Source organism: Kogia breviceps, chromosome 1 (assembly GCF_026419965.1).
Source record: "Kogia breviceps isolate mKogBre1 chromosome 1, mKogBre1 haplotype 1, whole genome shotgun sequence".
In the NCBI taxonomy this organism is placed as follows: Eukaryota; Metazoa; Chordata; class Mammalia; order Artiodactyla; family Physeteridae; genus Kogia; species Kogia breviceps.
This window is the reverse complement of record NC_081310.1, coordinates 43171403-43184949: the sequence shown is the minus strand read 5'-3', so window position 1 is coordinate 43184949 and position 13547 is coordinate 43171403. Positions and strand designations below refer to the sequence as shown.

At 40.0% G+C, this 13547-nt stretch overlaps 2 protein-coding genes across 13 annotated transcripts in view; one reads left to right on the top strand and one right to left on the bottom strand.

Moving 5' to 3' along the window:
- LOC131752251 (torsin-1A-interacting protein 2-like) overlaps positions 1 to 4368 on the bottom strand; it is a 38731-nt gene extending 34363 nt beyond the window's left edge. For 2 of the 5 annotated variants that reach the window (XM_067030797.1, XM_067030780.1), the window contains exon 1: positions 4130 to 4258. The gene's annotated coding sequence lies outside the window, so the exon portion shown is untranslated. Of the gene's footprint in view, positions 1 to 4129 lie in introns of all 5 variants that reach the window. The other 3 variants (XM_059056457.2, XM_067030786.1, XM_067030791.1) reach the window with 3 other exon arrangements.
- Positions 4369 to 5210: 842 nt separating this feature from the next.
- The window catches only part of TOR1AIP1 (torsin 1A interacting protein 1), a 52558-nt gene continuing 44221 nt past the window's right edge, over positions 5211 to 13547 (top strand). For all 8 annotated transcript variants that reach the window (XM_067030779.1, XM_067030773.1, XM_059056315.2 and 5 more), the window contains exons 1-2: positions 5211 to 9026; positions 10747 to 10821. In XM_067030779.1, coding sequence (XP_066886880.1) covers positions 8552 to 9026; positions 10747 to 10821 — 550 coding nt within the window. In that variant the 5' untranslated portion in view covers positions 5211 to 8551. The remainder of the gene's footprint in view (positions 9027 to 10746; positions 10822 to 13547) is intronic.

Genomic DNA, 13547 nt, shown 5'->3' with positions numbered 1-13547 from the left:
AGGTTGACCCAAGCAGAGGCAAAAAGCAACACACAAAGATCAAAGAATTTGCTATGATTTCCAACAGTGGGTGGCATAACTGATTCCCAGTTTTAGCTCAACTCCTCTAATCGTCTTTAGTATCTACAGGAAGCCAGCACGTTTTTATTAAACGTTTTATTTTGAACTAATTTTAAACTTGTAGAAAAGTTGCAAAAATAGTGCAGAGAGTTCCTTACACCCTTTACCCAGTTTCTCCTAAAGTCAACATCTCATAAAATACAGTTACAAAACCAAGAAATTAACATTGGTACAAGTCAATTATCTAAACTACAGACAGCTCGAATTTTACCCCTTTCTCCACTAATGTCCCTTTTCTGTTCCATAGTCCAATCTGGGATCCCCCACTGCATTTAGTTGTCAATTCTCCTGAGTCTCCAATCCATGACAGTTTCTGTCTCTATCTTTTGTGATTTTTCCTGGTCTTTGTGACCTTGACACTTTTGAAAAGTACTGGCCAGTTATTTTGTAGAATGTCCCTCAATTTGTGAGTAGAAAGATAAAGAGTTTATGCATTTTCGGCAAGAATAACACCACGGAAATGATGTTGAGTCCTTCTACGTACATCATATCACTGGGGTCATGATGTCTGTATGTCTTATTACTGGTGATGTTAACCTCAATCAGTTGGTTAACACGGTATCTGCACTGTCGAGTTACTATTTTTCCTTCGTAGCTAATAATTATATTGGGGAGATACTTTGAGACTATGCAAATACCCTGATTTTCCTCAAAATTTCACCTACCAGTATTATAGGTAGATTTTATCTGCAATAATTACTACGCAGCTGTTTGTCTAATAGTGATTTTGTTTCCTTTTTACCATGTTTATTCATTGGAATTCTTCTCTAAGAAAGAGCTGACCCCTCTTGAATCCTATTTATTTATCAACTATGTCAGTATGGACTCATGGGCACTTACTTTATTCTATGGGTTAAAATCCAGTACTACCATTACTCATTTTATTGCTCAGGTTGTTCCAACTTTGGCCATCAGGCACCTTCAAGTTGCTCCTGTGTCCTTTCAACAAGCTCCCAAACCTTTTTGAACATTTACTTAATTTCAAGCACCACAAGATGTTCCAGGCTCACCTTGTATTTTCCCTGACTCAGACCTGGAATCAGGTACTTATCAAAAAAAAAAAAAAAAAAAAAAAAATCCTAGTTCCTTTTGTCAGAGGATAGTGTTTAAAAACAAGAGCTGGGTGCTCATTGCTACTGGGGTTTCACCATCTGGTCAACAATTTGGACAACCCCCACTATTATTTGTTTCCTTACTAAACTCATTAGCTGGAAATCATTAGCATCACCTAGTAACCTATTAGAAATGCAAACTCTTGGGCCCCACCCCAGACCTACCAGACTAGAATCTTTGAGGGTCTGGTGCAAGAGTTTGTTTTAACTGGCTCACCAGATGATTCTGATGCTTGCTATAAAATTTAAGAAACACAAAACACTGATTTAATGAAGAAGAGTTAGCTTTCTATCACTATAAACCCTGTTTACTATGTTTATCCCTAATTTAAAAAAAGGGAAAATTTACCTTTTTTTTCTGGAAAATTTACTCTTAATAACTTGTGCATAAATTATATTTTTTACTGCCACAACTAATAAAACTATAGGTGAATGCCTCATCTGTTAAGGCACTGAACACTTCCCTACTCTTCTTTGTTTTCCTACAAAATTTTTTTTACATGTGGTCATGGTAGTTATAAAGTACGAATACTGTTACTCTTATACAAAGAAGTTGTAAGTCACCCTGCAGCACCATCTCCTGCCTACATATATGACTCAACATCCATATAGTGAATCTATAAATATGAAATCCTTGCAGCACAGTCCTCTAAAGTCAGACTGCCTAGGCCTGAATGACTGCTCCAGCACCTGACTTAGTGAACTCTGCCCTATTTCCCTGGTTTTCTTAACCACAAAATGGAATAACTACCCAGATGTAAGAAGCATTATGAGGGTTAAAGTGATAATGTGCAGCACTTACTGCTATGGGGGCACAAAAGAAGTCTCAGGATGTGTTTATTATTATTTGAACTGTTTAGTAAAAGTGCAACTAGATGTTTTATTTTTTTGGAACGGGGAAAGCAAGTGGAGACGGTGCTAAAGGAAAGTTCTGCTGTTTCTTCACTAGTAGATCAAAATAAAGGCAGAAACAGAGAGCTCTATTTATATAATTAAAACAAAACTCTCAGAAATTTACAAATTAATGTTTTAAATTTGCCTTTTGGCAAAAATGTTATTATATTTACATTATGTACACCCATGATCAAGGGCTAAAGAAGAGTATATAAAAATAAAAACAATTTGATTTGTTCAGGTAGTGGAATTATTGGTGAATTTTCTTCCTTTCTATTTTGATTATCAAAACCATGTGCCAAAAAAAAAAAAAAAAAAAAAACCATGTGCCACTTCCTTTAATATTAGTAAAGAAGAAAGTAGTCCAATTAGTAATAACTGTTTCCACTTATTGAGTCCTTAAACCATTTAATATTCCAAATAACCCTATGACTCTCCACTTTAAAGATGAGGTAATGGGCTCAGAGAGATAAAGCAACCTGCCCAAGCCACAAAGTGACAGAATAGGAATTCAAACTCAGCTCTGACTCTAAAGTCTACACTCGTAACCAATGTTGGAGACATCTTTCTTTATTCACAAATGCTTGATTTGCTGTGCAAAACTTACAATAAAGTATAATCACTATATTGACTTATCTCTTGTGGGACACAGTAGTCATTATAAAATATAGACTATTAACGAAATTTTAACACAATTAAAATTCTAAATGAAAAATGAAAAACAGCATAAAGTAGACAAGGCTTCTCTGAGCAAACTTTCCTTCAGGAAATTCAAGTGGCACTTCAGAAAAATGTGGATTTCCATGGTATACGGTTTAAAATTACCTCCTAGGCAAAAATAAATTACATACAAGATGCTATACATTATTTAAATACCCAATAATCCTCAAATAATCAGCTAAATTCTTATTACTTTATTTGTTAACTATAGAAGCTCTCAGGCTAGTATTATCTCTACACTAGGAAGAAAAACAAGTGAAGTAGAGCTTAAATGAGTCACTTATGGTTACGATAAACCAGCAGTAAAACTGGTGGTAATCAAGTTCTGGGCTCTGCATTCAGCATAATAAGCATTACTCAGGAAAGACTCCCAAAGTTTTCACAGCAAATGTCAGTTTTTCAAACTGTTCTAATCCACACAAAGTCTTCCAGGAACATTTTTAGCTCCTCTACCAGTAAGTTCCTTTTTAAATTAAATTATTTCCCACTGACCATTTATATACAAATCCTGTGCTTGAAAAACAAAACTGGTAAATATGGATAACAGCCACAGCCCTAATTCTTAACAGAGACAAGGAAAGGATCTCTCATATAGATCCAAAATAAAATGTTTTAAAACTTAAAGACAGGTAAAATTGAAACAGTGTGTTGAATCAGATTAAGATTAACTGATTTCTGTAATTGTGTATAAAGTCTAATAATTAAGCACTACTGATTAAGTAGAGAGTAAACTTTTTTGAAGGAAGGAAAAAGGGGTAAACTTTCTCGGGTATGAAATACAATTGGGAATACATATATAATATGTAATTAATTGGTAATTGCAGGGTCTTACTAAAACTTAAAACTTTGCTCTTTTTAGCACCATTAAGGCTAAAAGACAGGGGTGGCAAGTGAGGGATGGCGGGGCGGGGTGGGGGAACACGGACACTATCTTATAAAGATTAAAAAGACGAATGATGGGATCCTGTTAAGCATGAAGGTAAAGGGAGTAATAACACCTGCACTGGTAGATTTCCCGTTTACATTTGAACCTTATAGGAATTCTGCTTCTCGTCTCAAAGTCCAAACCAAACATTTATTCCCACCTTATTCTGTTTAATGTTTATACGATTCTGTTTCTCTTTTTTCACTCCAAAACAAAAATAGACCTCCAACCTGCTCCGTTTAAGGTTTTTGCGGTAAGGAGGTGGGGGTGGGGAAGGACCGTTTCTGAAAGATATTTAAAAAGAAGGTATCAGATCAAATATTAAAACATGGAAAAGCTGTATACAAATTTTACTTACAAATTCTAGCGGGGTTTTAAATCGTCGACTGTCAATGTCAGGAGAGCCCTTAGAGTGTTCCTTCTGCTCCACAACGCTGAGCTGCACCCCTCGGACGCGGCGGAACAGAACGTCTTCCCGTCCCTGCCCACGTGACCGCAACCTCCGCGGGGAGGGTAGGCGCCCGCGGAATGCTGGGACTGGTAGGCGCCGGCCCCTCCTGCCCGCAGGCGACAGCGGCCGAGCTGGAAGCTGGAGGTGTGGTGAGTGCAGCGGCAGAACCGCAAGCCTCCCCGCGTTCTCGGGCTGCTACCAGGCCCGGAGGCAGGCATACCTGCAAGACCCTGGAGGACCCTAAGCCCTCATAAAGACCTAAAGTTCATAGGCTCGAAGAACCAATGGAACCAACACAGTGAGAGGTACTAGCCAATGATACTGACAAGCACCAGTCAGACTTGACTTAGAAGCCGGCCTCTACCATTACGAGGTGCATGACCTCAAACGAGTTGCTTAATCTAAGCCCGAGTTTGCTCTTGTCAAATGCAGACAACGCTACATACATAGTACCTCATAAGGTGGTTGTGAGTAAATGAGCTAATGTACATAACAGTGTCTACTAAACGACATTAGTAAATGATGAATAAAAAAATAGCTATTATCTTAATCTATTAATTTTATAAAAATGAAAATTTAGAGATGGCAATTTACGCAAGAACACATAATTGGTTAAGGGCAAAGTCAAGTAAGTCTAAAAGTCCTGTTCCTGACCTGCACCAATTCAATACAACATATAAGAAATCTACTCACATAAATCTCACTTCCCCTTTCCTGATTTTTTCCCATAACACTCCTGACCAACACACTATTGTACTTATTTTGATTTTTATCTTACTCCCATAGAATATAAAAGCCTAGAAGGCAGGGAGGGTTGTCTTTTGGTCTCTTCTTTTACTGCTGTATCCCCAGCACCTAGAACAGGGTTTGCCTAGTACATAGCACTAGCTCAATAATTTATTGGATTACTGATTCTTCATTTAACTGATTTTTTGGTCTTCACCTCTCAACCATCCTTTTTTTGGCAGAAGACACGGGATTTGGGAACATTCTTAGATGCTGTTTAATTGACCGCAATTTCTAATTCAACAAAGAATAAGTTAAAGACTATTATATTTTAGTCACTTCATTTCTACACATTTTCATTTGTATTAACCATCTTTAAAATATTTTTCCTACCACTTGGGAGAATGGGGAATAAATGCAGCTAGCTACTATGTCTTTACTTCCTCTTATTTACTATTTCAATCATCTTTTCCTTATTAAAAATAACAATGTTTCCTCTTTCTACTAAGATATAATCCCAGTTATTTCTCTTTCTGATCAAAAGTGTGGATATTATGCACAATGAATTGATAAATGCTTTCTCAGTAAACAACCGGAGTTCTGCTTACCCTAAACAAAGAACTCATGTACAAAAATTATCTTATTTTAAAATAAAATGTTTCATTAAAAATAGCTGCTTTATTTAGAAATCCAGTGTCAAGAACATTAGATTTCTAGACTTAGGCCTAATAGCTAGGTCCTTAAATTGCCAGTCATTTAACCTGAATTATAATGTTTTGTATCTCTGTCTTCCCTAGCGTATGGCAAATTCCCTCAGGGTAAAGAACACTCTCATTACTTTAATTCATATATATATATATATTTTTTTTTTTTCATATATTTATTAAGCATCTATTCTGTGTTTAATAATAAATTGATGAGTATATTCTTTGTTGTAATCATTTCTTCTCTTTTCTCTTTTGATTCACTGAATTCCTCTACATATCTCAAACTCCCAAAGTAATTGTTTAACATATGGAGCTCATGCTTCCTCTCTTGGTATTGGCAGCCCAGCAATTCCCTTATAATATTAGCTATGAGTCTGTCTCAGTAATGTCACCTCTTTTGGGCCACCCTTGTAGTTTGGAAAACATCTACAGCAGAATATCCGGTTTGACAAGGGTTTACCTTTACCTCCCAGTTAGTGATGAAAGTTGGTATTTGTAAAGTTGCTAAGGTGTGGGAGGCACGTATGGCAGAGCTAGGATTATGTATCCTTATTACCTAGATAAAGAGGGAAAATCCTAAGCAAATATATGTGTTAATGCTAAATTAAAGTTGCCGTTCCTGTGATTTTACTTCAAGCTTCTCATGATCTGTTTCTTTGAAACCCATTCCTAAGCTCTTACAAGCATTTTTAATTACAAAATAACACATGTACTGAATATTCAATAATATATAGAACCTCCTCTTTTAAAATATGTCCCCCAAAGCTAAGTTTTACAATCTGTAACCAAGTTTCTATATAGTCACCTGTCCTGGTAACTGTTTTAAAGAGGCTCTTAATATATGCATTACTGTTCATAATATGAACTTTATATATTAATACTATAAAGTTTTATATTCTTTAATAATTTCATCTACTACAGAACTTTTACTATTATATGTTAATAATGAGTAATATAATACGTACCTTAAAGCATTAGTTAAATAAAAGCCAGGTATTAACCAAGTATCAACACTTTTTAGCATTTTGTCAGAAAAGACTAAGTCCCACGAATCTTCCAAATGTACTATCTAACTCAGGCTGAGGAGGGAGAACATGCTTTTAATTTTCCCTTAAGACAAGATTTTTTTAAAAAGTAGCATCTCCCGTGTTGCTATTCCTTCAGTTTCTTTGGCTATATTGTATACAGTAAAAAAGAGCTCAACTAAATTAAGCTCCTAACAGGCAAAAACCTAGGTGATTCTCTAAAGCATGTAATTCCTCTTGTCTGTGGCCAAATTTCTGGACAATTTTTGGACAAATATGAGTTGCTCAAAAACATTCTAAAGTGATTTTAAATACATGAAAGAATAAACAATTAAATACCTTCAAATTTTTCAGGCTCATTCATTGTAATTGCTATCCAAATTGCAACTTTTAAAATCTAGTCACTAAAATCAATTATAGAAAGCCGTCCAAGAAGTGTGTGTATATTTGAAGGCAAGATTAATCTTTTTTCAATAATTGTTCAGACTTTATACTAACTTAACATTCTCTCAGTGTGTCTAAATTTGGTTAGATATTTGCAGATTATCCACAACTGCAAATACGGTACACACAGGTAGAACATAGGCTTTTATCATGCTTTCTTATTCAGTAAACTAAACGCAGGAAAACCCTATATCAAATGCAGTATATCAAGTCATGCCCAGAATCAAAGTAAAAATAATGGATCACAAGTGAAAATTACAGTGCCGTCATTAATTAAAGTATTTGTTCATTTCTCATTGTCCATAACACAGCACTAGCAAGCTTTCTGAACAGTGCTGCTGGACTAGAGCTTTTTTTTTTTAGATGTTGGGGGTAGGAGTTTATTTATTTATTTATGCTGTGCTAGGTCTTTGTTTCTCTGTGCGAGGGCTTCCTCTAGTTGTGGCAAGCGGGGGCCACTCTTCATCGCGGTGCGCGGGCCTCTGTCACGGCCTCTCTTGTTGCGGAGCACAGGCTACAGACGCGCAGGCTAAGTTGTGGCTCACGGGCCTAGCTGCTCCGCGGCATGTGGGATCTTCCCAGACCAGGGCTCGAACCCGTGTCCCCTGCATTAGCAGGCAGATTCTCAACCACTGCTCCACCAGGGATGCCCTGGACTAGAGCTTTTATACGAAACCAAGAATAAGATTGCTTGCTATGCGCACATTTTGCAAATGTTAATCCACCCGAGTATGCCTGTAGATTCGATTTCGTACACTCAACGAGGGACTTAAAACATAAAAAGTGGTTAAATGCCTTCCCAAAGGCCTTGAAACTAAAATTTTCTCCAAGATGACACCTGCAAAAGTATCTTTCTTATCATCCCTGCTAAGGAACACTTGGAAAGGTACGGCGGAGGCAGCAGTCGATCAAAGAGGCTGCGGGAAAACTGCGCAACAGCCTGGGGGTGAGGATCGAAACTTCCCCTCCACTCCGCCTTTCCCTGGGACTCGATACTGGGAGACTGGCCGGACGTCTCCTGCGTGCCGGCAACAGTTGCCAGGAGCAGCGGGCTGAGTACCGGCACTCTGCCCAACCAGTGGTCTCTTCTCCGTCGTCCCCTCCTTCCCTCCCTGAAGGCCGAGGACAGCGACGTCCTCCTCTTCTCCTCCTCTTTGGTGCCTTCAGCCAGGAGGTGGGAGTGACCCGCGGCAGCTGACCCAGCACAGGCACTGCCTCTCCCACAGCCCTCAGAACACACGATGGGCCCAGAGGCGGGTTTGCAGCACAGCAGCGACGACGCAGGCGGCAGCCCCGGCGACTCTCAACTGCCTCCCTGACCGTCGACACCACTGCCAAACACCCGAAAAGCCATCGCCACCAACGGCGGGAGACTCTAGACGCCCCGCAAAACACCTTCGCGATCGACTCAAGCTACGTCAACAACTATGGCAGGCGAGGGGTGGCGGGCGGAGCCGGAGAGGGAAGGATGGGGGCTGTACGTCACGCCCAGGGCTCCGCTACGGGAGGGGAGGCCTCGGCTCGCCCCTCAAAATGGCGGCGGCAGTGACGCGCCTGCGCATGGAACTCCTACGCCGTCGCGCCACGGCCGGCGGGAAGTGAGGTTCTCAGAAGAACCGCCCGAAGTGTACGGCGACTTCGAGCCACGGACGGCCAAAGAAAAGGCCCCGGTGGGAAGACAAATTCCGCTAGAAGAGTTCCGGCCCGATTCGGCGAAAGAGGAAGTGAGAGAACGCTCCTATTACCTTCGGTCTCGGCAACGGAGGCAACCGCGACTCCAGGAAGCCGAGGAGATGAAAACGCGAAGAACTACTCGTCCCCAGCAGCACTCACAGCCGCCTCCGCTGCAGCCGTCTCCGGTTACGGCCCGGAGAGGATTACGGGACTCCCATTCATCCGAAGGTGAGGCCGACGGAGGTAATAGTCTCAGCCCCGAGCCAGGGAGTGCAGCGAGCGTGCGCGCGCATAGGGTGTGTGCGCCTCGGCCGGGCGTGTGCCTTTCTGGACCTCACCCCCTCGGGGCTCCTCCGCCCGGATAGGCGTGCGACCCCACGCCTGGTCCGCCCCGACCGCTGGCGGGAAAGCGGCAGGGGCGGGGGCACTGGAAGGGAAGGCAGTCGTGCGGAGCTACCTGAGCAGAGACGGGGAGCCGCGTGCATCCTTCGGCATCAATTTAGGGGTGTCAGGATTGCCTCTTTTCTGCAGGCTTGCACGTTGGGACGGCGAGTTAGGCGGCAGGCGGGACACTGAATCACTCCGGGCTTGGTTTCATATCGGTTCACTTTGTCCTGCGGATGTTTCTACCAAAGCCACTTCCATTTCCTCCTTTAACTCTCAGAGGCCAGAAGTCCCTAGCTGAGAATTTTGGTTCTCATCTAACCTTTCAGTCTTTTTCCATCACTACCCAGGTGGGGAGAGAGGGAGGGGAATTTTGTGAGTCGCCGTTTTGAGGACAAGTGTAGTTGATGAATTGATTTGAGACCCCACCCAAATACACCGAAATGGGGTAAGGCAGTTATCCTGAACTTGAAGCTTCCCAGTCCCTGATAAACTTGAGCTGATCGCTCTTTGTAGAGTGTGATGGTCTCTGGCAAAAATTCGCATGTTGGGGACCGTCAATGGTTAAGTAGTAACCAGACAAAGCAAGACACTTAATTAGTTTTCGTCTGAATGGGCCGCAAGGATACTGACAAGGTGATTGTATAGTTTTAGGAAAGTCACAGATGAATCAACTCCCTTAATGCATCCTCTCCCACCCTGTCCCCTCTCCCCCATCTAACACTGAGTAACCGATGAAGTTTCATGTTGGTTCCCTGTAGGGCACCTATGATGTAAAATCAGGGGATTTGAATCATAATGGGATTACATAGTTAGTGATAGACCTTTGATGGATATGATGAAGAGGAGGTGGATTTTCAGGTTAGCGCAGAGTAATAGGCTGCACATTTACCGGCTAAGACGTGAAGTGCTGACACATTGGAAGATGTGTTGATTTTGGAAACTATGTTAAAGATAATGTAAATTTAAAAAAATAATAATGTAAATTAGTATTGGGAGTAGCAATTCAAGACAGTTTAACTGATATATATGTTAGTTTTATCCCTCTTTTAAGATTGTCAACTTCTGAAGACAAAGATCCTACATATATATTTATGTATTTGAAGGACCACGTTATACTTCGGTGCTTATGTTCATTCTATATCTCGAATATATGGAAGAATGCTTTAGAAGGCAAAAAATATATATGTTAAATTGTATTGACTCTCCCACACAGGCTGGTGCAGTTGTATAAGCTAATTTTTTTTAACACATAAAGAATATACTTCTATTTTAGTAAATCTATAAGGATCTATACGTTTTTCATTCTTCTGCTTTAGCCCATCTTTTAAATTTTCTAAAGTAATGTAATTTTGTTGTAAAGCATCATTGGTGAATAGTTTATTTTTATATTGTCTTAAAGAGTAGTTCTGGCTAGTTAAATTCCTAAGTTTTGGTAAACCTAATAACACATTTCTGAAGGGATAAATTACTTGCATTTCTGTTTATATATTGCTGTTAATATACATAATCTCTACTCAGTTCACATATTCTGAATTTTCGAATTGTCATATCTATTCTTTAGAGGATGAACCACCTTCACAAACTGTTTTAAGCCCAACCGTCTCAAAGAAAACTATCAGGAGAACACAGACTCCAGGTAAGAAGAGTGAGTTTATTGTTTTCCTTACGTGCCTGCTTTTTTTATGTATAGATTATAGCCTGGTCTATCAAGGGTCGCAGATCGTACCTCATTCAGGGTTTCAGTGAATCTTCTTTATAGGTTGTTTATTGAATTCAGCAATAGTAGCATGTGTCAAGAAAAGACAGGGCACATACTTGAGTACCTACTAAGTACCATATACTTTGTGTATGTTAATTCATTCACATAACTATGCAGGATAGATGTACCCATTTTTTGGTGAGAAAACTGGAGCTCAGAGTAGCTAACTTTTCTCTAAGATTACTTGCTATGTAACTGAGCCAAATTCAGACCCAGGTTTGTCTTCTCCAAAACCCTTTCGTTTGCCCCAAGTACCTCACTGTCACTGTCCCATGTAATAATTACTACTCAGTAAAGCTTGTTATGTGTTGAATGAATGAATATGTCACACTACTTTCCATTTGAAACGGATTAAGGGCTTCCCTGGTGGCGCAGTGGTTAAGAATCCTCCTGCCAATGCAGGGACACAGGTTCGAGCCCTGGTCCAGGAAGATCCCACATGCCGTGGAGCAACTAAGCCCGTGCGCCACAACTACTGAGCCTGCGCTCTAGAGCCCGCGAGCCACAACTACTGAAGCCCGCGCACCTAGAGCCGGTGCTCCACAACAAGAGAAGCCACCGCAATGAGAAGCCCGCGCACCGCAACAGCGAGTAGCCCAGCTCGGCGCAACTAGAGAAAGCCTGCGCACAGCAATGAAGACCCAATGCAGCCAAAAATAAATAAATAAAATAGAATGGATTAAATGGTCTGCATTGTAAAATCATGACACGATATGGTCGATGTCAGTTTGATAATATATTTCATCAAATCTAAGATCTCATCAGTTGTAAGATATACTGTCATTGTTTTATGTACCACCTAGGAGGAAGAAATGCTGCCAATTAAACTGTAATATGCCTTCGATTTTATGATACATCCCACTTTCAGAGATGTTAAAGTGTAAAGATATTTACATCTTAGTATCAATGTAACATGACAATAGGGTACATTTGATAGTCTGCTTAATGTTTTAAAACCTGTTTAAACTATATTGAAAAACAAGGGGAAGGATTAAGTTGTCATTAATGCGTAACATCCTTTGGTTTTTAGTTCCATTTATTTTCAGTTTGCTTTTTTTGATATCAGGAAAGTCCATAGCAATAAATGATTGTAGCTATTGAAACTGATCATCTCTGACTTTTTATTTTTAAACCCAAATCCTGACTTCTTTCCTTACCCATTGCTTCTAATAAGATTATTCCTTATAATTTAAACTGTTCTGTTCTCAGTTTAGAATGAATAAATATCTGGTTCAAGTTCAGTTCCAGATAACACACCCTTTATGCTTAATTCCTTGAATAGCCTATGGTACTGTGTTAAGATTATAAACTACCTTAGAAAACTGTTTTGAGTGATAGGTGATATAAACAGATTTTCCAGGCCATTTTTGTTTTTTAAGATTTATTTATTTTTGGCCACATTGGGTCTTGATTGCTGTGCGTGGGCTTTCTCTAGTTGCGGTGAGCAGGGGCTACCCTTCATTGCAGTGCATGGGCTTCTTATTGCGGTGGCTTCTCTTGTTGCGGAGCACGGGCTCTAGGCACACAGGCTTCAGTAGTTGTGGCACGCAGGCTCAGTAGTTGTGGCTTGCGAGCTCTGGAGCACAGGCTCAGCAGTTGTGGCACACGCGCTTAGTTGCTCTGTGGCATGTGGGATCTTCCAGGACCAGAGCTCGAACCCGTGTCCCCTTCATTGGCAGGCAGATTCTTAACTACTCCGCCACGAGGGAAGTCCTTCTAGGCCATGTGGAAAAACCATATTCTTGAAATTTTATTTACAGGAGATTTAATTTCATGTCCCTTATACTGGGAGAAACAAAAATTTCTCATTTTTAAAATCTACAGTAAATTTATAAAAATTATGGAGTTAAGTAAATTGATGTAATGAAGACTGTTGAGCACCAGCCTATAGACCATTATAAAACGATTATACAATAGAATGTCTCGTACAGTCTTTCAGAGTTCACATTAGGCCTGTATTTAAGGACTGCTGTTGAGGTACATGGCTGCCTAATGTTGTGGAAAGAGCACTGGACCTTGGTTGAATTAGGTACTCACCTTAAACCTCAGGCCTTTATCTGTATGACTTAGCCAGCCTAACTCACAAGGCCACTGCAAAAATGATATAGTACTTGCCAAGTCAGTTTGTACACAGTAAAACATACAGATATAAGGTGGGGTTTTTTCCTCACAGCACTTTACAGGAGATGTGAAGTTCATAAAATTTTGCTTAAGCATTTCTTTTTTCTCAAGAAGCTCATGCTATACTTGGTAATGGAAAAGACAAAACATTTCCCAGTATAGATGGTAGATCGATGGAACTTATGTGTAGATTACCTGGAATATATCGATATCATACTGTGCTACAATATAACTAGAAATAAGAATATGTTTATCTTTGGGAGACTTGAGATACTCGGGGTTCTCTTACTCTAAAAGGTGCTTTTAAAAATTATACTGCATCTAGCACTTGGCATGCTCCTGTATCATTCCTCTTAATAATAGAAAGAGTTTAGGGAAGTCATTAAATGAATGGTTATAAAGTCTTTCTAGCAAAGGAATTATTTTAACAGGAGTCAACTTTGATGGAAAACTGCTTTAAGTGCAAGTTTAAGGATAGGCCC